This window comes from Emys orbicularis, chromosome 7 (assembly GCF_028017835.1).
Source record: "Emys orbicularis isolate rEmyOrb1 chromosome 7, rEmyOrb1.hap1, whole genome shotgun sequence".
Lineage (NCBI taxonomy): Eukaryota > Metazoa > Chordata > Testudines > Emydidae > Emys > Emys orbicularis.
In genome coordinates this window covers 12,226,593-12,251,756 of record NC_088689.1, presented here as the reverse complement: position 1 = coordinate 12,251,756, position 25,164 = coordinate 12,226,593, and the positions used below count along the sequence as shown (strand labels likewise).

Sequence of the window (25,164 nt, the reverse complement as noted above, 5' to 3'; positions counted from 1 at the left end):
AATATGATGCGACTCTCAGGGGGAGGGGACGGTGAGCTGATATTGCTCAGCGTACTCTGGTTGAACAGACTGATAGCCCTGAGTTAGTCAGTGAGAGTGCATCGTCCACAATGGCAAGAATAGAAGTCTTTTGAGGACATAAATGGCATTGCTCCGCCCAAACAGGGCATCTTTTCCACTTGGCTGCTTATATTAGTCTAGTAGAGTCTTTTCTGAACTAGTATGCTCTGAGCTCTGCAGAGCAGCTTCTCTCCGTGATGATTAGCAAGCCAGCATCCGCCCTGTCAAGCGCAACAAAGCTGGGTCCAGATGTAGAAAGTGTCCTTCATTCTGAGAGATTATGATAGTTAAAAGATGAGGATATCTGTGGCTGAGTGGACAAGTTCATGAGGTCCCAGTACCAGAACTGACTGTGCTGGTTTTAATATGATCATCACCGCTGAATCCTACAATGTGGTTTCTGAAAACCCTCGGTATTAATGGTATCAGTAGATAAGCCTAGATTATTCCTGAAGTCCACAAGTTGAGGAAATCACTTGTCAGAGAACCTGGCTCAGACCCTCCCCTTTGAGCAAAACAGCTGACATTAACCCTTGAGGCGAACAGATCTACAGTCAGGTGACCCCACTTACAGAAAGATGTTCTGGATGACAGAGTCCATGACAGTCCATCTGTGGTTTGCTTGTGAACTGTCTGTGGAGATGGTCCTAGGACATTTTATAATTCTGGCAGAAGCAGAGCTACTGGAATGATTTGGTGACAAATGCACCAGTTCCAAAAACAGTTTCCTGGCAAAGAGGGAATGATCATGTTCCACCCTGTCTTACAAAACATTACTACATTGCTGTTGTATTGAGTGCTCTGACCTGGACTGTCAAACCTCACAGAGTGGAAAGGGATAGCTGTGAATGCTAGACCAATAGCTCGGATTTCTGATCTATATAAGATTCCAGCATTATAACTCTGAAGCCTAGAATGTCTTGAGTCAGCGTGAAGTGATGAACAGCGACAGCATACTTGAGAGTTTTTTGTTTAGAATATCATAAGGTGCAATCATTACTGGGATTCACTGTCTGTTACCATCTACTTTAAGTTCTCAGTCATTTTTGGCCTTTTTTAAAAACAAAACAAAACACGGCTTTATGAATGACAATTGTATGACAGCATAGGTTATCAGCAAGTATATTTATATGAAGGTGAGTCTCACTGGAAATCCAGAGGTCTTGGGTCTGAAGATGTCCCAGGGGAGTTCCCCACCCGAACACAGAAGCATGTGTCATGAGCACCTTGGTAGGAAGCTATGGGCAAAACAGTACTCCCCTTGCATATCTGGAAAGGGTGCTTCCCCCAATTTAAATGAGAGATTCTCAAGGAACCTATACTTGAAGTTTTGAGGGGAAGGAAGGAAGGAGTGGCCTTTGTATTTAGGGGTGCATATTTTGCCATCCCTGTGAAAAACTGCCCATATGTGGCCAAGTTTTAAGTCTCTGGGGGGAAAAGTCACAGCTCCTCATACATGTCCAGAAGAAACTTCAGATTTTTGCAGCTAAAATCTCCACAATTTCATCCACATTGGATATGCTCAACAGTGCTGATGAACCACATGGGTATCAATATGATGCCAAGAGATGGAATTTGTTTTTCCAGTTTGCTTTTTAAAAATCTAGGAAATTAAACACACAAAGCCATTTTAAAAGAACATTAAGGTTGCAAAGTCAAGTGTCCAAAAGAAAGGAAACACCAGAATTAAGGTGGCTTTTGCAATTTTAATTTAGTCCTATTGTATATATGTATTATAACAGTCCTTATTTATGATCACATACCATTTTGCCTCACAGGAGTCTTACTTCATTCAATGCACAGAGTGGACCTGCTCTTAGGATACAGAGCTGCGTAGTAAAGGAGACTGTCTTGTCCATGAAACCATCTCTGTGCAGAAGACCCAGGAGCTTTGGGCAAAGACTGACTGATGTCTCCTGGTTCCATGACACTGTGGAAATCAGTCTCCGCGTCTTGTCACAGCTTTCCTTAAATTAGCTCCAAAGGCTGGGATGCCAGCAGCGAACAACACAGAGAAAAAAAAATCTGGCACAAGGGTAGAAGAGGCATAGCTAAAAACCCAGAGCTTCATGGGCAAGTCAGAACTGCCTCAATTTTCAGGAAGAGAACCAGCCCAAATGTGGTGGAACTGGGAGAGGACAAGGTCCAAAATACAGCTTAAATAGCCACCTATTTCTCATGGTGTATGTGTTAGGTAAAAAGAGAATTTTTTTTATTGCCGTCATTCTTTACCTAATTGCTGGGAAGTTTACAGCTGGCGTTGAAATCATTTACAGAATGGATGGAAAGCTGTTCAGGCTTAGCAGGCTGAAAGCCAAGAGTAAGATTTCCACAACATCTATTGTGGAACTTCAGTATGCTGATGACAACGCAATCTTTTCCCCACTCTGAGAAAGATCTTCAAACTATCTTGAATGTGATTGCCGATGCTTACGCATGTCTTGGTTTCACACTTAATATCAAGAAGACTAAAGTACTCTATCAGCACTCTCCAAATGAGGTATTACATGCCTCATCGGTCCAAAAAAAAAAAAAAAAAAAAAAAATCAATGGAGTAGCACTGGAGAATGTTGATCACTTCCTCTACCTTGGAAGTGATCTTTCATCCAAGGCAGATATTGATGCAGAAATTCAACATTGCCTGAGCTGTGCCAGTGTAGCTTTTTCTCGTTTACGGCACAGGGTTTTTGAAGATCACGACATTCGAACAGACACCAAGCTTCTTGTTTATCAAGCCGTTATTCTCCCATCCCTGTTGTATGGTCGAAACTTGGACAACCTATAGACTCCACTTGAAAGTCCTTGAAAGGCACCATCAACGCTGCCATCGTAAGATTCTGAAGATCAAATGGGAAGACAGGTGCACCAATATTAGTGTTCTGGACGAGGCAAAGATACTAAAGACCACCAGTTTCGAGGCAATGATCATCCATCAGCAATTCCGCTGGACTGGTCACGTTGTCCAGATGACAGACCATCGCCTCCCAAAACAGGTCCTTTTCTCTCAGCTGAAAGAAGGATACGGTAACATGGGTGGACAATGGAAGCGTTATAAGGACTTGCTGAAGGAAAACCTAAAAAAAAGTGTAATATTGACATTGACACTTGGGAGACACTTGCCCAGGATAGCTTAAAATGGAGTGAAGTCCTACATGATGGTCCCCTGCATTTTGAACTTGCTCGCCGACAAGCTGAAGAGGACAAGAGGTGCAGGAGGAAGGAGAGACTGGCTCCCAGTCATGGTCAACTGCCTCCTGCTGAGCCTGAAAACATTTGCCCTCATTGTAATAGAACTTGTGGTTCGAGGATTGGCCTTATTAGCCACCTGAGGACCCATAACTCCCATGGAAAATGATCATACTCGGTAACGATTGCCCATCATATGTTAGGTGTATGGGGATAGAGCGCCAGTCTGAGATCTCAGTATAAATTTTCAAGTGAAAATGAATTCGGTGGACTCATTCCAGATAGCGAATTAACATTTGTCCAAATACTACAGCCACCATGCAGTCTAAAATGATTAGCAATCTGTAAAGGTTCAAAGAAAAAACATTTCAAGAATGCTTCAGCATTAGGTGAGATGTGTGGGTGACAGTATGTTAGATGATGGGCAAATTAGCTGGTGTTATCTGAGCTTCAACAAGCACTGCTTGGCGAAAGTTCTCCTGTCTAGCCTGCACTGGGAGGCACATCTTCCATGAGTGGAAATATGCAGAGGCCAAAATTCTCTAATAACTTAACAAATTTTCAATTACCACATTTACTTACTCATGCCAACACTTTCAACACTTGCATATTTTTCTATCACAAGCTTCACAAAACCATAACTTTGAATTACTAACAGTAACTGAATCATTAGTAGGCATACAATTCTGTCATGGTGGTCATCATTGTCATGGAACCCAGGAATTCTGCTATTTACTTCAACTCCACCATGAAAGCTCACCATCGTCACAGAACCACGAATGATGACATTTATCCTGCTCCATGCATTAACACCACATTAGTTCACTTTGATCTAGTCCTCTTTGAATGCCACCGCCCCCAGTAATCTCCCCCCAACTCACTCAATCCCAATACCCCCCCCAACCACCTCAATCCCTGACCCCACTCTGGGCCCAGTCCCCCCGCCCCAGCTTGTCACTGGAGGAAGAGTGATCAGGATGAGATGCAGCGGGCTTGAGCTGATCTCTGCAGAGCAACTGGCCAGAGCACTGGACAGCGCCACTCTCTTCCTGCTAGGACGAAGGGGCGTCTCCAGACTAGGGCCTCGGAGACTGGGATCTGCCAAGTGAAGCACCAAGCCCGGGTAGCAGATCCCAGCAACCAGCTAGGGAGGGAGATAGGAAAAGGGGGGAGAAATTGAGGTCCAGGGGACCTACAAAAAAGGAAGAAAATGGGAGCTGCCACCACAGGGAACCCAGCCCTGTCCTTCTAGGAGCTCTACACTGAGTGGAAGAGAGGACAGGGCAGCCCCTCCCCCCCCCAATTCAAGCACTGATTAACAGTTAGGGCTGGTCCACACTACCCGCCCAATTCGGCGGGTAGAGATCGATCTTCTGGGATCGATTTATCGCGTCTCATCTGGACGTGATAGATCGATCCCAGAAGCGCTCCCCCGTCGACTGCGGAACTCCTGCTCGCCGAGAGGAGGAAGCGCTGTCAACGAGGGAGCCTGCCTGCGCCGCGTGGACCCGCAGTAAGTAAATTTAGTTCGATCTAGGAAACGTCGACTTCAGCTACGCTATTCTCGTAGCTGAAGTTGCGTTTCCTAGATCGATCCCCCGCCCCAGTGTGGACCTGCCCTTAGTTGGTTCAATTTGATCTAGTCCTGTTTCAAAGAGGAAACAGGACTAGATCAAATTGAACCAACTAACTGTTAATCAGTGCTTGAATTTTCAAAACAAGTTAACTGCTAATGCATGGCAGCTGGGTGCACAAGGTTGCCATGATCATACAGAGAAATCATCTATTTTTTACTGTGACTGTGCCATAAATTATGTGTAATTAATATATGGAGATATACCTATCTCATAGAACTGGAAGGGACCTCGAAAGGTCATCGAGTCCAGCCCCCTGCCTTCAGTAGCAGGACCAAGTCCTGATTTTTGCCCCAGATCCCTAAGTGGCCCCCTCAAGGATTGAACTCACAACCCTGGGTTTAGCAGGCCAATGCTCAAACCACTGAGCTATCCTTCCCCCCATGACAACTTTACCATGACAACATCATATCCCTAATCATTATAAAAGGAATGATACCAAACTACCCTTGCAATATTATCTTTTTACAAAACGTTGTGGTAACTGCAATTATAGCATGCTACTAGAAACAGTGATTTAATTGACAACTGTTCATTTTAAATACAACTTTTGCTTACCCAACTAGCTGTTAGAAGTTAAAAAGAAATACTCACACAGGGAGGAAACAGTTCAATGTCTTTGTGGAGTGGTTTAATCCAATCTAGTGGAGCATTTTCTCCATTGCCATAATCGATATACAACACTTGTGCTTTCTTCTGCAAGATATCCACCTTTTTTACCAGTACTCTGTTCCAGGTCTACACATGAACAAATGATATTCTGGATGTAAAAACACAACTACACACTCATTATATTCTCCACAAAAGGAATAATTTCAGGAATTACTTTTACTCCATCAAGTTGGCAACAAAGTAAAAAATATTGATCAGTTCTGAAGCAACTCAACTGAACAAAAGACTCATTGTATAGCAATAGTTTTGGGCAAAAGCCATCTGAAAAAGAATTAGCACTGTCACCAAGACAAGGCTCATTTCAAAGCACAAAACATTCAGGATTCACAGTAAGTCTGCGCCAAAGAAATTTCCACCTCCTTCCCCCAAGACAGACACCACATATCATGACAATGCTCCTAACAGCCTAAGAGTCTGGTAGCATTGAGGGAAAGAAGGAGGAGGAGGAAAGAAGAAAGTGTAGATGACGACGAAGGGGGGAAATAAGTTGTTTTACTAACAACAAAACTGCTGTCAGGAAAGTCAGGCCACACACCAGGTAAGAATCAGAAGTAAATGGGGAGGGTCAAATGACCTGCACTAAGGTTAAAAAAAATTGAGGTATAACTCTTATTTGCAGGTTGCCCCTTTGTACCAATAGCAAGATAGTCCATTCTGGAAAGTATTTTGACTTGCTTAGGGTCTGTTTAAAAAAAAATTAACAGAAAAAATAACTTAAAAAAATATTACATGAAAATGATCTACTCTTGGACAAAGAAAACTCTCTCAAAAGACAAGAATTTCTACAAAGTTGGAATTCAGAATGTGCAAGAGTACAGTATAAGCTACACCCACTTTCCAAATGCTACAACAGATTCGTCACTCGATGCAAGTGCTAACAATGGGAGTTACATGCAACACAAAACAGAATATATAAAACTGAGTGAACACACACAATTTAAAAGATATTTAGAACATTTAGATATTTACAGTCCCACATTCTTTTAAAAATGTTTACCAGGCCCCAAATAAAAGAAAGTTACCTGATCCAGAGAATATTTTGCAACACAAACTTCCCCTTTGATAGGAATATATTCCTCTTGGTTAACAATATTTGCATAATAATCTTTCAGTTTCACAGTAAGTTTGCTGATATGTTCTAAAACTTCTGGAGAATAGACCTGTATATAAAATTCACTTGGGTTCCTGAATTCTGTGACTGTACCCTAAAAAGAAAAGCCATATTACTGAAGTATCTAACATTAATACTTGTCATCAATAACTTACCATGTTTACTATTTAATGGACACATGAAGAGCGTCTATATACTATAAATATTCTGTATCAGTTAGAACTGATAGATGTACACTACTGATGCCAGGAACGCCCAATTCTAAAATACCACCCGTACCCCTTTTATAGCAGTTCCATCTATAGATGGAACAACTCTTAAAAAGATGGGCCAGGATTGCTATCCACATTTTACAGGTGAGGAAACAGGCATACAGTGGTGAAGTGACTTGCCTGTCCAAGAAATAGATATGAACAACACAGAAGATGCTGACAGTGAAATGTATCAATATTTTCCAAAAAGAAATGTAATCATGCAATGAGTGGCAAGGAGAAAGTACCTGTATTTCCATAGCTTTTTTGAGCCCTAGATTTTGCAGGTCAGAAAGCATTATTTTCTTGATGTCATCTTCTATCTTGTGTGCATCAACAGGGGTTAAACTGCCCTATTTAGAAACAAATATAGGTGACTTCTAAATTGGAATTGTCTACATATTACCCAGTTGAGGGTAGCACTTTAAAGCATTTATGCTTAATTAATTTTCAAAAGTACCCAAGTGCAACTTTCAAAAGTGACTTAGGTACTGAAGAATTTAAGTCTCAGAGAAAGTCAACTTAGGTGCTTTTGAAAATTTTAGGCCTAAACACTATAAAGAGTACAAAGACACTACCTTCCTTCAACTCTTCACCGCTTGCTCAGAATAGCAACTCTTCTGACAAAAGTGAGCACTGTTCTATACAAAGGTGTTTGAAAGCACCCGGTACAGGCATACAGTTTTGAAGTCTAAGCCCTGGTCTACACTACGAGTTTAGGTCGAATTTAGCAGCACTAGATCTATTTAACCCTGCACCCGTCCACATGACGAAGCCATTTTTGTCGACTTAAACGGCTCTTAAAATCGATTTCTGTACTCCTCCCCGACGAGGGGATTAGCGTTGAAATTGACATTGCCGGATCGAATTTGGGGTAGCGTGGACGCAATTCAACGGTATTGGCCTCCGGGAGCTATCCCAGAGTGCTCCATTGTGACCGCTCTGGACAGCACTCTCAACTCAGATGCACTGGCCAGGTAGACAGGAAAAGCCCCGCGAACTTTTGAATTTCATTTCCTGTTTGACCAGCGTGACGAGCTGATCAGCACAGGTGACCATGCAGTCCCAGAATCGCAAAAGAGCTCCAGCATGGTCCGAATGGGAGGCACTGGATCTGACTGCTGTTTGGGGAGACAAATCCGTGCTATCAGAACTCCGTTCCAAAAGACGAAATGCCAAAATATTTGAAAAATCTCTCCAAGGGCGTGATGGACAGAGGCTACAACAGGGACCCGCAGCAGTGCCACATGAAAATTAAGGAGCTCAGGCAAGCCTACCAAAAAACCAAAGAGGCAAACGGCCGCTCTGGGTCAGAGCCCCAGATAACGCCCCTACCACAACCCCACCCCTGTCCGTGGACACCTGCAAGGGGGGAGTCTCATGCAACAGGGATGAGGATTTGGGGGGATGCGGAAGATGAGGAGGTGGAGGAGGATGAGGATAGCGCATAGCACGCAAGCGGAGAAACCATTCTCCCCAACAGCCAGGAACTGTTTATCACCCTGGAGCCAATATGCTCCCAACCCTCCCAAGGCAGGCTCACAGACCATGAAGCCGGAGAAGGCACCTCTGGTGAGTGTACCTTTGTAAATATAATGCATGGTTTAAAAGCAAGCATGTTTAATTTCCCCTGAAGACTTGGGATGCATTCGCAGCCAGTACAGCCCCTCCTTTTAAAGGCCAACCCAACGGGTGCTTGGTATGGGAAAGGAGGGCGCTGCTGTTTGAAACCATTCCCACATGTTATGAAGGTTGAAGAAGCTGAAAGACTGTGGCTTACCATGGCTGCCAGCAAGCCAAATTCTGTTGCCTGGCCCTGTGTGTGTCATCTCTCACACCAAACCAGCAGGCCCTCAATAGAAGAGGCAAAATGCGACTTTGTACCAAAAGCACGTGCTATGTAATGTTAACAGCTTGGTTCACCATAAAAGTGTCTACCCATTGTTCTCTGAAATCTGCCTTTTTAAATACTACTCTCCCTTTTTTCCTCCCGCAGCCGCAAATGTTTCAACGCTCCCCCTATCATCTCCATCCCAGAGGATGGCGCAGATAAGAAGGCAAAAAAAACGTACTCGCGATGAAATGTTCTGAGCTCATGCAGTCCTCCTGCACTGAAAGAGCTCAGAAGAATGAGTGGAGGCAAACAATGTCAGAGTCCAGGAAAGCAGAAAATGAACGTGAGGACAGGAGGGACGCGTGAGATGAGAGGGGCGGGATGCAATGCGGAGGCTACTGGGGGATCAAACTGATATGCTCCGGCGTCTGGTGGAGCTGCAGGAAAGGCAGCAGGAGCACAGACCGCCGCTGCTGCCCCTGTGTAACCGCCCTCCCTCCTCCCCAAGTTCCATAGCCTCCTCACCCAGATGCCCAAGAACGCCGGGGAACCGGGGGGGGGGGGGAGAAGAAGAGGAGAAGTGTTGTTCCAGGCACCCGACTCCACCCCAGAGGACTGCCCAAGCAACAGAAGGCTAGCATTCAATAAGTTTTGAAGTGCAGTGTGGCCTTGTCCTTCCCTCCTTCCCCACCCCGCCTGGTGCTGCCCTCCTCCCCCACCCCTCCCGGGCTACCTTGGCAGTTACCCCCCTATTTGTGTGACGAATTAATAAAGAATGCATGAATTTGAAACAATGACTTTATTGCCTCTGCAAGTGGAGATCAAAGGGGGGCAAGGAGGGTGGTTGGCTTACAGGGAAGTAGAGTGAACCAAGGGGGCGGGTTTTCATCAAGGAGAAACAAACAGAACTTTCACACCGTAGCCTGGCCAGTCATGAAACTGGTTTTCAAAGCTTCTCTGATGCTCAGCACGCCCTACTGTGCTCTTCTAATCGCCCTGGTGTCTGGCTGCGCGTAATCAGCGGCCAGGTGATTTGCCTCAACCTCCCACCCCGCCATAAACGTCTCCACCTTACTCTCACAGATATTGTGGAGCGCACAGCAAGCGGCAATAACAATTGGAATTTTGGTTTCACTGAGGTCTAATCAAGTCAGTAAACTGTGCCAGCGCGCTTTTAAACATCCAAATGCACATTCTACCACCATTCTGCACTTGCTCAGCCTATAGTTGAACAGCTCCTTACTACTGTCCAGGGTGCCTGTGTATGGCTTCATGAGCCATGGCATTAAGGCAGGGGTCGGCAACATTTGGCACGCGGCTCGCCAGGGTAAGCACCCTGGCGGGCCGGGCCAGTTTTATTTACCTGCTGACGCGGCAGGTTCGGCCGATCGCGGCCCCCACTGGCCGCGGTTCGCCGTCCCGGGCCAATGGGGGCGGCGAGAAGCCGCGGCCAGCACATCGCTCGCCCGCGCCGCTTACCCTGGCGAGCCGCGTGCCAAACATTGCCGACCCCTGCATTAAGGAAATATAACTATAGGCATTTCGATAACTATAGGCATTTCAACATCCCCAACAGTTATTTTCTGGTCTGGGAAGTAAGTCCCTTCCTGCAGCTGTTCAAACAAACCACATTTCCTGAAGATGCGAGCGTCATGTAGCTTTCCCGGCCATCCCATGTTGATGTCGGTGAAATGTCCCTTGTGATCCACCAGTGCTTGCAGCACCATTGAAAAGTACCCCTTGCAGTTTATGCACTGGCTGCCAAGGTGGTCCGGTCCCAAGATAGGGATATGCGTTCCGTCTATCGCCCCACTACAGTTAAATTGCATTGCAGCAAAGCCATCCACTATGACCTGCACATTTCCCAGAGTCACTACCCTTGATAGCAGCAGCTCAGTGATTGCGTTGGCTATTTGGCTCACAGCAGCCCCCACAGTAGATTTACCCACTCCAAATTGATTCCCGACTGACCAGTAGCTGTCTGGCGTTGCAAGCTTCCAGAGAGCTATCGCCACTCGCTTGTGAACTGTGAGGGCTGCTCTCATCTTGGTATTCTTGCGCTTCAGGGCAGGGGAAAGCAAGTCACAAAGTTTCATGAAAGTGCCCTTAAGCATGCAAAAGTTTCGCAGCCACTGGGAATCATCCCAGACCTGCAACACTATGTCGTCGCACCAGTCTGTGCTTTTTTCCCGGGCCCAGAATCGGCATTCCACGGCACGAACCTGCCCCATTACCACCATGATGTCCAAATTGCCACGGCCCGTGCTTTGAGAGAAGTCTGTGTCCATATCCTCATCAGTGTTGTGATCGCGTTGTCGTCGCCTCCTCGCCCGCTTTTGCAGGTTCTGGTTCTGCACATATGCAGGATAATGCGCGAGGTGTTTACAATGCTCACAACAGCAGCGGTGAGCTGAGCGGGCTCCATGCTTGCTGTGGTATGGCGTCTGCAGGAGAGCAGAGTTGCAGCGGAAGTGGTGGATGACAACTGATGCCACGAGAATAGATATTTGTACCAAACGACAAGAGGACCTGAGAGGTGGATTCATGGCACCAGGAGAGAAGAGTTGCAGCGGAAGCAGTGGTTGGATGACAACGGTTAGCAGTCTTACTGCACCGTCTGCTGAAAGCAGTATGGCGTCTGCACGGAAAAAAGGCGCGAAACTATTGTCTGTCTTTGCTTTCATGGAGGGAGGGGCGACTGACAACATGTACCCAAAACTACCCGCGACAATGTTTTTGCCCCATCAGGCATTGGGAACTCAACCCAGAATTCCAATGGGCGGCAGAGACTGCGGGAACTGTGGGATAGCTACCCACAGTGCAATGCTCCGAAAGTCGACGCTAGCCACGGTACTGTGGACGCACTCCGCCGACTTAATGCGCTTAGTGGGGACACACTCAATCGACGGTATAAAATCGCTTCCTAAAAATCGACTTCTATAAATTCGACCTAATTTCGTAATGTAGACATACCCTAAAAGAGCAGCAATTGCCTTTGGTATTGGATAACTTACCAATTTAAACAACAACAAAAAACAAACAAAACAAAAAATGTAGGACTGCTTTGCTTAAGAGTTTAACATGACCTGCAAATCTAAATGAAATTAAACGGGACTTGGTCTTCCTGCAGCATTAGAAATAACACAAAAATAGGACTCAGAAGCTGCTAATGCTCCAATAAAGTATGAGCACATATGCCTTCTTTCCAAGTAGTTTCAAAAGCCCAGATCCTCAAAGGTATTTAGGCACTTAACTCCCACTGATTTCAATATATACCTAATTTGCTCAGACCATAACAAAATGGCACCATATTTAATTTGTACCTTACTATTATATCATAAAATACTCTCTCTTCTGTACACAAGCAAAGGGATTCCAATAATGGCTTATCAGCCAACCTGTATACTGGGATCCACATCTACTAAAGCTTTTCTGTGACATCCTATATTGTAAGATGCATTTTTCAATGCAAGAATAAAATGTATTAAAATTTCCTTCACTGTATTAGTTGGTAGTGCATATAGTCTTACACAACCTGAGATTTAAAACTGAGCTGAAGTTGAACACAAAAGGAACTCTGTTCTTTATACACTTATTAAAAACCAAGAAATAAGGATGTATTAATTCATTATCAATATATCCTCTTTTGCAAGGCACCTTTATTGTCAATTAGCATTTGCTGTTTTGAATCAACTAAATAGACTAATGCATCCTGGAGAGTTATGCTGCAATATAAGCACTGGAGGTCTGGACTATTTTATATGGCTATATATAAACTACCATCAAAGCAAAGAAAGAAATCAGACCTATAACCTTGATTAAGGATTTAAAGTAGAAAAGTAAACAGAAAGCTAATCTTACTGGGAAGCTCAGATATATTTATACCCAATAGTTTGTGCAGACTAGTTTCCCTCCATTTACCTTCCAAAAAGGAAAAAGTTATGATGGAAGTTGGGTGAAACCTTGTTGAAGCTGATGGCCATGATAGTGCCCTTCATGAAGGATAAATGTAAGAAGCAGTTAAGCTACTTTTTTGGAGTAAGATAGCTGAAATAATAGGAGCGACTGCCCAAAACACAGACAGTATGCAAGGCCAGTTGAAATCTGAAATACTGGAGATGGAATACGAACACAAAGGGCTGGGTATTGTCTGCTGGAGTAACATGGGTCTGTGGGCAGAAGCAGCAGAAGAGAAAGCTAAGAGAGGGATTTTTGACGAGAGTGCTAGCTGGAAAGAATCCTGAAACTGCAAGCAAAGAAAACGCCGCCTATTTTTTTATTCTGGGAAACAGGACTATGTGTACATTCTAAAGCAACAATATTGCATCAAAGAAATACCGGACTCATCAATTTCTCTTCCTAGCGGAAACAACGCACAAATTCCCGAATAATGGCTAACTGCCTGGGCTAAAAAGGGTAACAATATACAATGTGTTAGGAAATGTAAGCATGTAAGTAATGTTTCAGATTTAGACATTTTATATTTATGTCTCCCTTCCAATCAGAACCTCCACTACCTATGCCATCTATCATACTCTCTCCTGACACAGGTAAGATCCAGCAATAATTGAACTCTACTTTTGTCAAAAACTTCAGTTTTAACAAACATTTTGGAATGCTGCTTAGACTAGCTCGTTTGATTTGAAGCAACGGTGTATTTTGAAGCGATCAAAATTTCTTAACTTCCTATTCTCTTCACTATAGTGAGTTGAGCATTACAATGTTTAAAACATGTTACAATGACACATTAAACTTAAAAACATCTTTATTATATCCAACCTGCAGTGGGCTTCTCCAAAAACCAGAGCCAATTAAAATAAAAGTTAACATTCTGTACCTTAAAATCAAATTTATCCTTAATTTCACCAGGCAACTTGGCATTATCTTCACTTTTCTTTAAACTGAAATAAAGCAGTTGATTAAACTATTAAAGAATGTCACAACAGTATTCAAGAACAAGCAAATAAAGAATCAAGCAATTTTAGTAACAGGTACTTATAGACCCAAAGCAAAGTGACTTAAGTGCTGTAAACCTATGAGTGTAAACCTGCATCCTAAAAAAGCAACAGAGAGTCCTGTGGCACCTTTAAGACTAACAGATGTATCGGAGCATAAGCTTTCGTGGGTGAATACCCACTTCGTCAGACGCATGTCAACCTGCATCCTAGATCCTCAATAAAGACTGCTTAATAAAGTAATGTAAAGGCCAGCTTATTTTATTTTTTTAAACCATACTGCACAGCTGGTATCTAGCAGTAACAGTTCTTGCATCTGAAGACAACTGAGGGAGGTTTTTAAATGTACATTTAATATACACGCATGCTGAGGTGTGTCTCACTTTTTGTAGTGATACATTTTTTTAAAAAAATTCTGATAATTAAGATTTTATTTTACTTTCTTGACATGAAAATTAATGCAACTTCACTGCTAATTATTACAGAAAGAATATAAACTTAAACAATCTGGGCCAAAAAGTTCTTAGACTACGCTGAAAAGCAGCAATGTGGGGTACCAGCTCCTCTATGAAACTTGTCTTCTCCAGAATCTCAGCTCTCTTTCTTCTTTAAGTCTCTAGTTATGGTTGTGACAAAAACCTCAAACACTAAATGAGAGTTTAGACTTGACCTCAAGTTAATTGGCAATTAGCAGGTTTGTAAAGGTTAGTGTGGATGCTCACCAAAGGTCTGTTCCAGGGTACAAATGTTTGTTCTTTACTTTGACTGAATCCCAAGGTAAAGGGCAAATGTTTGTATCCATGGAACCCCTCCTCTCTCACTAGAGAGCAAACATCATTCTTGGATGAAATTCTGTCCCTACTGAAGTCAATGGCAAAATTCCCATTGACTTCAATAGGGCAGGATTTCATTCCATGTAACCACAGTTATTATACATATGGAAGAGTAGCATAAAGCAAGCATGTAGTAGCTTTGAATTTCTTTTAACACTATGTAGCAGCTGCAAATAGAGGTAGCACCACAGTGACATGTAGGCTCTGGCTGCAAAAATCTTTATTACTAGTCAGGTAACAAGAAGCAGAAAAAAAAAAATTCAGCTTGACTTTTCCCCACCCCAAATTCATTTGCAGTGCTGTAACTTACAAGAGAGATGTTTTCCACTTGTAAACTCAGCAAATTTTATATTTAGCCATTCAGGGACAGTATAAAGCTGTAAGAGGTCATTTTCAGTCACCTTTGAGCTTTTTTTTTTTTTTTTTTTTTAATTTCCGGCCCTCTCCTGCCTCATTTTCTTATGATGTTCAGATTTACAATGATGTGGAATATATTTCAGTATAAGACCAAGCAACATAGATCATCGAAAGGTATTTGAATGATAGTAAAAGAAAAATTGGAATTAAATCAAGAATAATTCTTACTTGCCTATTTTTAAGATTCTCTGAGTTACAAGATATTGCTTTAACATCCTAAACTTACTTTTGTTTAATTGGCTTGCATACAATACCATGTGCAGACCAATCTTTCTTCTGGCAGTCTGGAGAGCAATAATATGTCTGTTTACACTGAGAACATCTCAGGTCTCCTAAAATTAACAACAAAAAGTCAGTACTGTGCCTAACCTAAAGAAGGGAAGAGGCACAATCTGAACAAAAAAAAGTTGTTTGCAGTGCTGTATCTGTGTTGGACCCAGAATATGAGAGGGACAAGATAGGTGAGGTAATATCTTTTATTGGACCAACTTGTGTTGGTGAAAGGGACAAGCTTTCAAGGCTCGAAAGCCTGTCCCTTTCATCCATACAAGTTGGCCCAATAAAATATTTTCTCATCCACCTTCATTCTCTCAAAAAGAGCTGTCAAGTTATAGAATACACATTTATGATTAACTTAATATACCATTATCTTTTTGTTTTAGAAGGCCAGTCTGTACTTCATTAATTTTTCACTTAAGCATTTGCTTTTTCATCTGTGTGGTGTCACTGTGGATTTTTCAAAGCATGGATTCATTGATTGATTTGCCTGATTAATAGTTTTTGTCTGATGCTTTTGAAATCCTTGCTATTTATGTTTTACAGAATTACTATGCCAATTTAAAATATCAATTTCTTTCAAAGTGAAAGTCTGGGGGAGATGGCTTAATATCTACATTTTTATAAGAGCCTTTTGCACATATATATTTGAAAGCCTAGTCCAACTTGAATACTGTGTGTGCAGGCCTTAGGGATAGTAATAAAGGCTTACCATACAGACCACAATGATGGCAAGTAGTCATCCGAGGGGTCGGCATTAACGAATTAAATAGTTTTGAATTGTAGCTTATAGATAAAATATTCTCAGGGGAATTCTGTATCTTTTTCTGCTTTGTGTGAAGCAAGTCAGAATTGGAGCTCTGTAAGAGAACACAAATCTCAAATAATATTTTTTAACAGGAACTCAAAGCCCTAAAGCAGTAATATTCCAATACAGAATACCTACAATTCTAGAACTGCTTACCCTAGTATAGAAAAGTTACAAGTTCTCAAAATTCCAAAGCACATACTACTTTCTTTACAAATAACTGCAGATAAAGCTACCAAATTAAGTTTTTAGTATTAATTGAATAAAACTTGCTCAAGGTCCTGATCACACTTTAAAATAGCAATGAAAACAGATATTTAAAGCAGATTCTTAATTTTTTAAAACTAATATAGAGCTGTTTCACTTAACTAACAAACTGGATCACAATCATTTAGGGGTACCTTTTGATTAACAAGAGAAGATGCCAGGATCAACAGAGAGATTGAATAATTCTTTTCATAGTACAAATTTGTGTAGCTCCTAAATGCTTTAATCCAGTAAAAAATCCCAACCTTTAAAATGTAAACAGTTTTATTCTTTCAGTGAAACAATTTATCTGTTTATTTAAACTTAAATAATTATGCCAACACATCTGTTATGCTGCAATTGGGTTACAGCAATATTGTGGATTACCTATATAATAAGCAACAGAGGGTCCTGTGGCACCTTTAAGACTAACAGAAGTATTGGGAGCATAAGCTTTCGTGGGTAAGAACCTCACTTCTTCAGATGCAAGAAGTGAGGTTCTTACCCACGAAAGTTTATGCTCCCAATACTTCTGTTAGTCTTAAAGGTGCCACAGGACCCTCTGTTGCTTTTTACAGATTCAGACTAACACGGCTACCCCTCTGATACTATATAATAAGATTCACCCATTTTGACTCTAAGGGATATACACTTACAGTAAGGGGCATACAGTAACTCCTCACTTAACGTTGTAGTTATGTTCCTGAAAAATGCAACTTTAAGTGAAACGATGTTAAACAAATCCAATTTTCCCATAAGATTTAATGTAAATGCGGGGGGTTAGGTTCCAAGGAAATTTTTTGGGGGCAAACAAAAGGCATTATATACTGTACAGTACTGTACTGTGGTTGGGAAGTGCCCCTGGCTTACCCCACACAGGCACAGCCTGCTGCAGGCAAAGATGCTAGGAAGCACCTTCGCAGCAGCAGCTTCCCTGGAGACGAACAGGCGCCAACTTTGCTGGGGGATGCTCCAGGCCCGCCTCTTCCCATCCCTGCTCCACTCCAGACCCACCTCTTCCCACCCCCACTCCACCTCCTCTCCGGAGCACACCGCATCCCCACTCCTTCCCCCCGTCCCAAAGTCCTAAGCGCCGCCTAACAGCTGTTTGGCGGCTGTTAGGACTTTTTGGGAGGGAGGGGGAGGAACGTAGACATGGCGCTTCCCCGCTCCTCCCCCTCCCTACCAGTGCTTCAGACTTTTTGGGAGGGAGGGGGAGGAACGTAGACATGGCGCTTCCCCGCTCCTCCCCCTCCCTACCAGTGCTTCAGACTTTCTGGGATGGAGAGGGAGGAATGGAGACATGGTGCTTCCCTGCTCCTCCCCCTCCCTCCCAGAAAGTCTTAAGCACTCTGGCGGTGGGGGAACGCTGGGAGGGAGGGGGAGGAGGCGGAGAAGAGGAACTTGTGCAATACTCCCTTGTAAAGTCGCTGCTTTTCCACAGAATCTTACAGGCAGCGGACAGAGCAGGCAGCCAAACGACGTTATAAGGGAGCATTGCACAACTTTAAACAAGCATGTTTCCTAATTGAGCAGCGATGTAACTTTGAAACAACGTTAAGCGGGAGGACATTAAGTGAGGAGTTACTGTATCTAAGCCATGCCAAGAGTCCTACACTATTGTGATATCAGAGATAACTAATCACCACCCTTACTCTATAGCTAATTTTCATGCAACAATATTATTGGTTGTATGAGAGCGACTACACAGATGGTATATTACTTGTCCTAACTGCCACTTGCACACATCAACACAACCCCCAGACACAAGTCTACACAAACAATATACACAATAACCCCAAACACACACAGGCCCTCACTGCAGCAAACACTCTTCATTCTCCACGCACACAAAACTCCTATCACAACCCTGCCCCAGATACAAAACAACTCCAAACATCACTCTGAAGCCAAGAATGCCTGTTGAGTCAGTTTGCAGTGATAGAAACAGCTACAAGCATGCTTGAAAACTTTTTTTATTTAGAATATCACTGGGATTCACAGTCTGTTACTGTCCAATTTTTAAGTTCTCAACCATTTTTGGCTCCCCCCTGCCCAAAAACAAAAATTATGCCTATGCAACAGCATGGCTTTCAGCTACTAGTTTTATTTACAATTCTGTAATTAGACCATTTAATGAATAATGCATCAGCAAATTATTTTACATTTGATTCTTACACCTAATTATATTTTGTTTGAATTGTTATCTAAGGAAACAATAAAGGTCATGCAAAAGCAAAGAAGTTCTGAAACTGCATCTTTGCCAGCTACTATCACTATTACGACAGAGTAAAGAGTAGGTGATTTCAGCTACGTCTACACTACAGATCTTACAGCGGCACAGCTGTACTGCTGCAGCTGCACCACTGTACGTTCTCCCGTGTAGCCGCTCTATGCCGACGGGAGAGCTTTCTCCCATCAGCATAAATTAAACCATCCCCAACAAGCGGTGGTAGCTAGGTTGGCAGGAGAGCATCTCCTGCCGACATAGTGCTGTCCTCGCTAGTACTTCTGTCAGTGAAACTTATGTCAGCCAGGGATGTGTTTTTTTCACATCCCGGCCGACAAAAGTTTTGCGAGAAAAGTACTATTGTAGACACAGCCTTCATATGCTATTTAGTAACTCTTTGGTAAAAAAAGATACACAGCATTAGTTATGAAAAAATGTCAATTTCAGGTCTCACATGTGCGGGCCTCAAACAGATTTTAGACATTTAAAATTAAAGACCTTACCTCACTGTAGCATGAAGGCTGGCCTACATACAGTTTTTTCACCAATGTAACTAAATCAGGTTAGCAGCAGTTTAACTTAAATCAGTGCAAACCCTAGTGTGAACACTCAGATCAGTGAAGAACCAAATTAAGCTAAATCGAATAAAGACATTTTAAAAATCTTATTGAGAAAATGCTATTAGCAAATTGGTATTTGCCAATAAGTTAGGGAATGCTGTTTGTTCAGTGTGCCAGTGACTATGGAGAGAAAAAAATATATATAGGGAGAAGACGACCAACAAAAAGCAGAGCAAGACAACAGCCAGAAAAAAAAGGAAAAGTAGGAGACCTACAAACAGAGGACAATTTTGAAAAATTATTAGAATAGAAGCGAGAAATATAACATAACTAGCCCAGAAAGAAGAAATTTACAACAGACAAGTACATTCAAAAGTAGGTATATCACAAACTTCTCTAACATTTGTCAAGTTTCTTTTTTCAAAATTTCTACTTTATTTCATGTGAGTACAATATTCATCCGACTGAATGGCCAAATGTTAATTTTTTACTCACCTGGATTAAGTTTGGACCAGCAACCTAGAGAGAAAACAGGATAGAGGAACCGGGTCATTCAGTTTCCCTACATTTCATGCACCTCAAAAACTTTACATTTATGACCTCTTCGAGCGTATGAACATCACTTTAGGACTCACATCAGTCTTAAATTCTTACAGATTCAAAGATTACATTTGATCCAGGATCTTTCTAGACCACTATCCAGTGAAGAAGTCAATTTATTGGCTTAGTGGAGAACAGATGGCCTTTAACAAAACAAGGGTCTTTTAAATTTCCATCTTTGTCAAGTCAGTGATTTTCAGAGGAATATTGGAGAAGCTACATTACAAGATAAATATGGATGGGGAGGGAGATTAAGTGCATCTCTCAAATTATGTCTTTAATTTTGACCAGCGCACTGTATCTCTGATACTGTTAGCAAATCACCATTCCAATGCCAATTTTTAAATTTGAGCCATAGGTACCTTCTCATTAAAACCCTTAATATTTTTTCTGATATTTACTTGGCAGTTTATAGACCACCTGTAAATAACAGTGAAAATTTTGCTGAGCTACTGGGCATTTATGTTTAAAAATAAGTTAAATGTGCAGTTTAAGTTTATATTTTATAAAGTACACAAATAAGGTCACTTGTAAGCAAGAATATTGCATCTGCAAACAACAACAAAACAAATGGTTAATTGTAAACTGAAATGTGATGCCAACAGGAAAAAAATGAAGCAAAAATAAACACAAATGCAAATATTCTAGAAAGGCATAAAATATATGGTGATCATTTGTTAGCATTATACAAGCTACCAATTTGGCACAAAACCCCAACTTACAGCATTTTCTTCCTTAGTTGAAGGTGTTAACAGCAAACTACTTCTACCACTTATGCTTTCCACTGAGTTTCCTAAAAACAAAGAATTGTTTACGAAATGGTCTGATTTCATAAAACCAAAGACAGGAGTAGTATTAACAGATTGTTTACAAAAAGCATGAGAAATTTTCAAATAATATTTTGTCTAAGAAAACTGAAGATCTTCCATTTCTACAAATTAAGAGCAAGGAATATGAAAACACAAGTGCCACAGCTTTTTGTTTTACAATTGACTAACATCAATTTTTGACACAAATCATTCTTACCAAAGACATCACAGAAACTACAGTATCCTCATGTAATAAAAACGAGACCAGTCTATCACTTGATACAAGACGTTGGATGAGTAATTAACAAAATCATGCATCCTTATCAATACAAATTTTACACCACTTAAGTCCATGGGTGTGACTTTAAAAGAGTATGACCCCAAACACAAGATTTAAAGAGAGACCCAATAAACATTCTGAATTGCCATTAGTAGACCCAATATTACGGGAATAGAAATATTAGCTAAAATAATTGTTTCTAGTTTTACTGCACAGTTAACCTAGGTGATTGGCACCCAGATCTGAACATCCAGGTTAGCCTAGTCTGGATGTGAATGTCCCCATAGCAAAGCCATACCTGCATTACTGTTTCACATTATTTCTGCACTTACCCATGTGCCTAGGAGGGGCATATCCCATGGTTCTTTGTGTTGAGACACTCAAGAATTATTTCCTAGGGCTTTCAATTATGGGAGAAGCTGTTTGTCCTTGCGAGGCGGGGGGGGGGGGGGGGGGGGGCGGGGGAAGAGGAGAAGACTGAAGGAAGAGCACTGGAAGACTATCAGCACTCAAATGATTTTGCCTGCATCCTCACTGCTCTGCCAGGTCTAGAAGCCCCCAGCAGCTCTGCAGGGCCAATTTTGCAGGGGAAAAATAAAATTCTGCACAGAACATTCCATGCAAATTCTGAATTGCACAGTGGTGCAGAATTCTCCCACGAGTATTGTATGCTTGTTGCTGTTTGAAAGACTTACACAAGCAAGGGAAAACTCCAGGTATCAAGACATAAGCAGTCCCTGAAATTATTAACTTTTTTTTAAGTGACTGGATTACAATTTGATAGTCTCCCTTTAATGAATTTTATTCCTTAGTCAGATACATTTACAATTGTTGTGCATAATTTTTACATATACACATGCATATGGCAAATTAATGTTATCCCGTTACCATGTAGTCAAACTGTATTCAGATTGATGACCTTTATCAAACTGGAATTTCAGATTAGTGAGGAAGTTTATTAAATTAGTCTTTTCCCTCCCACCTGCACACCACATGTATGGGCATGTTGTATAGTGCTACAAAAAGGTAAGCCTTCACATAGCTTACCCTATTTAAAAGATGTTTTCTCTCACCTGTTAGCATTCCCTTGCTCATCTTTGATCCAAACTCTTCCTTGTTAAAGTCATTTGCCACTCCACTCTTGCAATGAGAGCTAGCATCTCCTAAACCATTCTCACGACTAGTAAAGAACTGTTTAGTTTGCTCACAAAATAAGAAGTTTTTGTTGGATAATCCAGAAGTTCTACCTCCAAGCTCAGAGCTTTTCACTTGGCAGTTGGGGTAGGCGCGAGGGCTTCTTAAGGATTCATTTGGGGCTTTCGTCTCCTTGCTCTTTATATGAAATCGTTGGTTTATCTTGTAAACATGCACACCCAAATCATTCCCTGACATCCTACAAAGTTACTATTTTGTAATTACAAAAACCTAGAGGAAAAAAAAAAGTAGTTGAAACATGTGTTAAACTGGATATAGCATTCAACTCTGACTTTTAAAATACTTAAATATAGCTTAATTTTAAGGAAAGTTTTAACGATGTTTATTAAACTAATGAAGAAAATAAAGTATAAATGATTATCCTAAAAGAAAGGTGTATTAAGTTTCTTCCTTAAAATTTCAACCATTTTTGTCATTCCTGACCGAGAATTTGTTAGTAAAGAACTCTCAAAGGGGTAGTGATGGTGGACGGAAATAAATCTGTCTCTCATTGAGCTGTCCATATTTGTAGTAAACCCGTGTCTATGTTAAGCTAATACTAACAGTATAATTCTGAGAAAAACTGGAGATGTAACACTAAATTGTTATAGTCCCCTGTTCTTCAAGGACTAGAGATAAGCAACTGAAGGCAAGGGTTCTGAAGTATTACAAGCTGAAATATTAGGAAGAAAATCAAATTTCGATTTGGCAAGGATTATCTTGGGAGTATACTGTACCAGGCTCTGCTTTTCAATGAGTTTTTTGGCATTTGGGACTGGTCTCCACTAGAAAGTTAGGCTGACATAAGTCACATATATATGTGTGTGTGCGTATGTGTCTCTGTGTGTCTGCACTCAAATTTATCTCCAGATGACATAAACACCCTGTTACGGTGATGCAGTAACACCACCTCCCCAAATGGCATTGAGCCATGGCCAACACACTGAGATTGACACAGAACAAGTGTAGACACTGCATGACTTATGTCGACCCTTACAAGCCTCCAGCAGCTGTCCCACAATGCCCAACAGTGACTGCTCTGGTCACAACTGTGAACTCCACTGCCCAGGGGTCATGGAGACCAGAACCCGCCCCCTCAAATGTTAATTTTTGAAATGCCTTTTCCCAACAGCCCAGCTAGCAGCTCTCCCTTGTTGTGTGCAACTGCCCAACCGGTCATGCCACTTACACATTCTAGACACTCCTGTCTGGAGGTACTATGGCCTGAGGAAAAGAGGCTGTGCAGGCATAGCTACAGAGCAGTTGTAGAAATGTGGTCATCTATGAAAAACTGAATAGGGGAGGCAGGCAAAGGGAAACAACAGGGATCAGCAACAGTACCACATGGAAATGAAGGAACTGTGGCAGGCATCCCACAAGGCCAGGAAGGCCAACAGTTAATCTGGTGCCTAGCCGCAAACTTGCTTTTACAACTAGCTGCTTGCCATACTTAGTGGAGACCCCACCAGCACCCTGCACAGCACTGCTAATACCTCGGAGGAGCCCAAAGGAGACACCTGCCGTTAACAGCAAGCAGGAGGAGGAGGATGGAGGATCTGCAATGCGGCATTGGAGGCATCCAGCTATGTCCCAAGCAGGACATGTTTGAGACTACACTACAGTCTAGCCCAGGGGTCGGCAACCTTTCAGAAGTGGTGTGCCGAGTCTTCATTTGCTCACTCTAATTTAAGGTTTCGCATGCCAGTAATAAATTTTAATGTTTTTAGAAGGTCTATTTCTATAAGTCTATAATATATAACTAAACTATTGTTACAGGTTTCAGAGTAGCAGCCGTGTTAGTCTGTATCCGCAAAAAGAACAGGAGTACTCGTGGCACCTTAGAGACTAACAAATTTATTTGAGCATAAATTTGTTAGTCTCTAAGGTGCCACAAGTACTCCTGTTCTTTAAACTATTGTTGTATGTAAAGTAAATAAGGTTTTTAAAATGTTTAAGAAGCTTCACTTAAAATTAAATTAAAATGCAGAGCCCCCCGGATCAGTGGCCAGGACCCGGGCAGCGTGAGTGCCACCGAAAATCAGCTTGCGTGCCGCCTTTGGCATGCGTGCTATTGGTTGCCTACCCCTGGTTTAGCCAATCCCGCCAGCTGAGCCTGATGCACAGGAAGGAACCTTGAGTAAATATGTGAATACCTTCTCCATTACAATGTTTAAATGTACAGATGGTGCCACACACCAACTTCGCAGGACAAAGGTATCTACTTTTCGGTCTTTTACTTGTACTAGAAGAGGTAGCAGTCCAACATTGGCAGGGGGGAAGGGGAGAAGAGAAGAGATGTGTAAATGTTTATGTACACAGGGATGTCCCCTGAATCCTCCTGAGAGATCTCAATGAAACTTCCATGGATGTACTCTGCAATCCTCTCCTGAAGATTTCCGGAGATGGCAGTCTTATTTCTTCCTCTGCAATAGGACACTTTCCTGTGCCAGTCACAATGACTTTGGCAGGCACCATTGCTTTAAACAGGCTAACAGCATGCAGGCCCAGGAGGCTTTGGAATGCCAGCAGCAGCTGTGCTCTCTGTGCCTTTGTTACCCTCAGGAGCGAAATATCAGCTAAAAATCACCACCTGTGAAAATAGTGGCACTACTCAGTGCCATTGCCCTGCATTCATACATGGAAACAAGGACCAAAGTTTTATTGTTTCAGGCAATCAAACAATTCCCTCCCCCTCCCCCCTACTTCCCTCATAGGGCATACTCACTGTGCCTGGGACCAGAGGGTGGTGCTGTGCCAAAGTGCTCCAAAGCTGAAGTCCCAATAAGAATGTCTTGTTTAAAACTTTTATGGGAATGAGTTCTGAACATTAACTTTCACCTTCTGTTTTAACTAAATACAGTGACGAGTCTTTGTGTTTTATCTGTGGCTATTGCCGTTGCAGCCTTGAGGGATATCCCCTCCTCGCCTGTGGAACACCTGGCCCTGATGAGGAAAAGAAAGGAGACAACATGGAAGGATAAGCTCAACAAGATCCTGCAAGTCAGTGCTGCATCGGACTGTGAACAGAAGGCCTGGAGGGCGAATACTGCTGACTATATGGAGAAAGGAGTCACAGCAGGAAAAGTAGAGGGAAATGCACCCAGACCTAATGGGACTTCTCCAGGAGCAAGCACTAATACTGCAGACACTTGCTGACCTACAAGTTCAACAAGCATGGGCTCGCCTCCCTCGGTAGTCAATGGAGAAC

The 25,164-nt window shown here is 42.2% G+C and overlaps 1 protein-coding gene across 1 annotated transcript in view; it reads right to left on the bottom strand.

Moving 5' to 3' along the window:
- TDRD1 (tudor domain containing 1) overlaps positions 1–24,765 on the bottom strand; it is a 64,224-nt gene extending 39,459 nt beyond the window's left edge. Inside the window, exons 1-10 of the mRNA XM_065407943.1 lie at positions 24,682–24,765; positions 21,836–22,187; positions 20,396–20,466; positions 19,569–19,592; positions 15,942–16,089; positions 15,180–15,285; positions 13,586–13,649; positions 7,163–7,267; positions 6,575–6,757; positions 5,475–5,618 (exon numbers count right to left, since the gene is read on the bottom strand). Of these exons, the coding sequence (XP_065264015.1) occupies positions 5,475–5,618; positions 6,575–6,757; positions 7,163–7,267; positions 13,586–13,649; positions 15,180–15,285; positions 15,942–16,089; positions 19,569–19,592; positions 20,396–20,466; positions 21,836–22,154 (1,164 nt within the window). The 5' untranslated portion in view covers positions 22,155–22,187; positions 24,682–24,765. The remainder of the gene's footprint in view (positions 1–5,474; positions 5,619–6,574; positions 6,758–7,162; positions 7,268–13,585; positions 13,650–15,179; positions 15,286–15,941; positions 16,090–19,568; positions 19,593–20,395; positions 20,467–21,835; positions 22,188–24,681) is intronic.
- Positions 24,766–25,164: the final 399 nt, after the last annotated feature.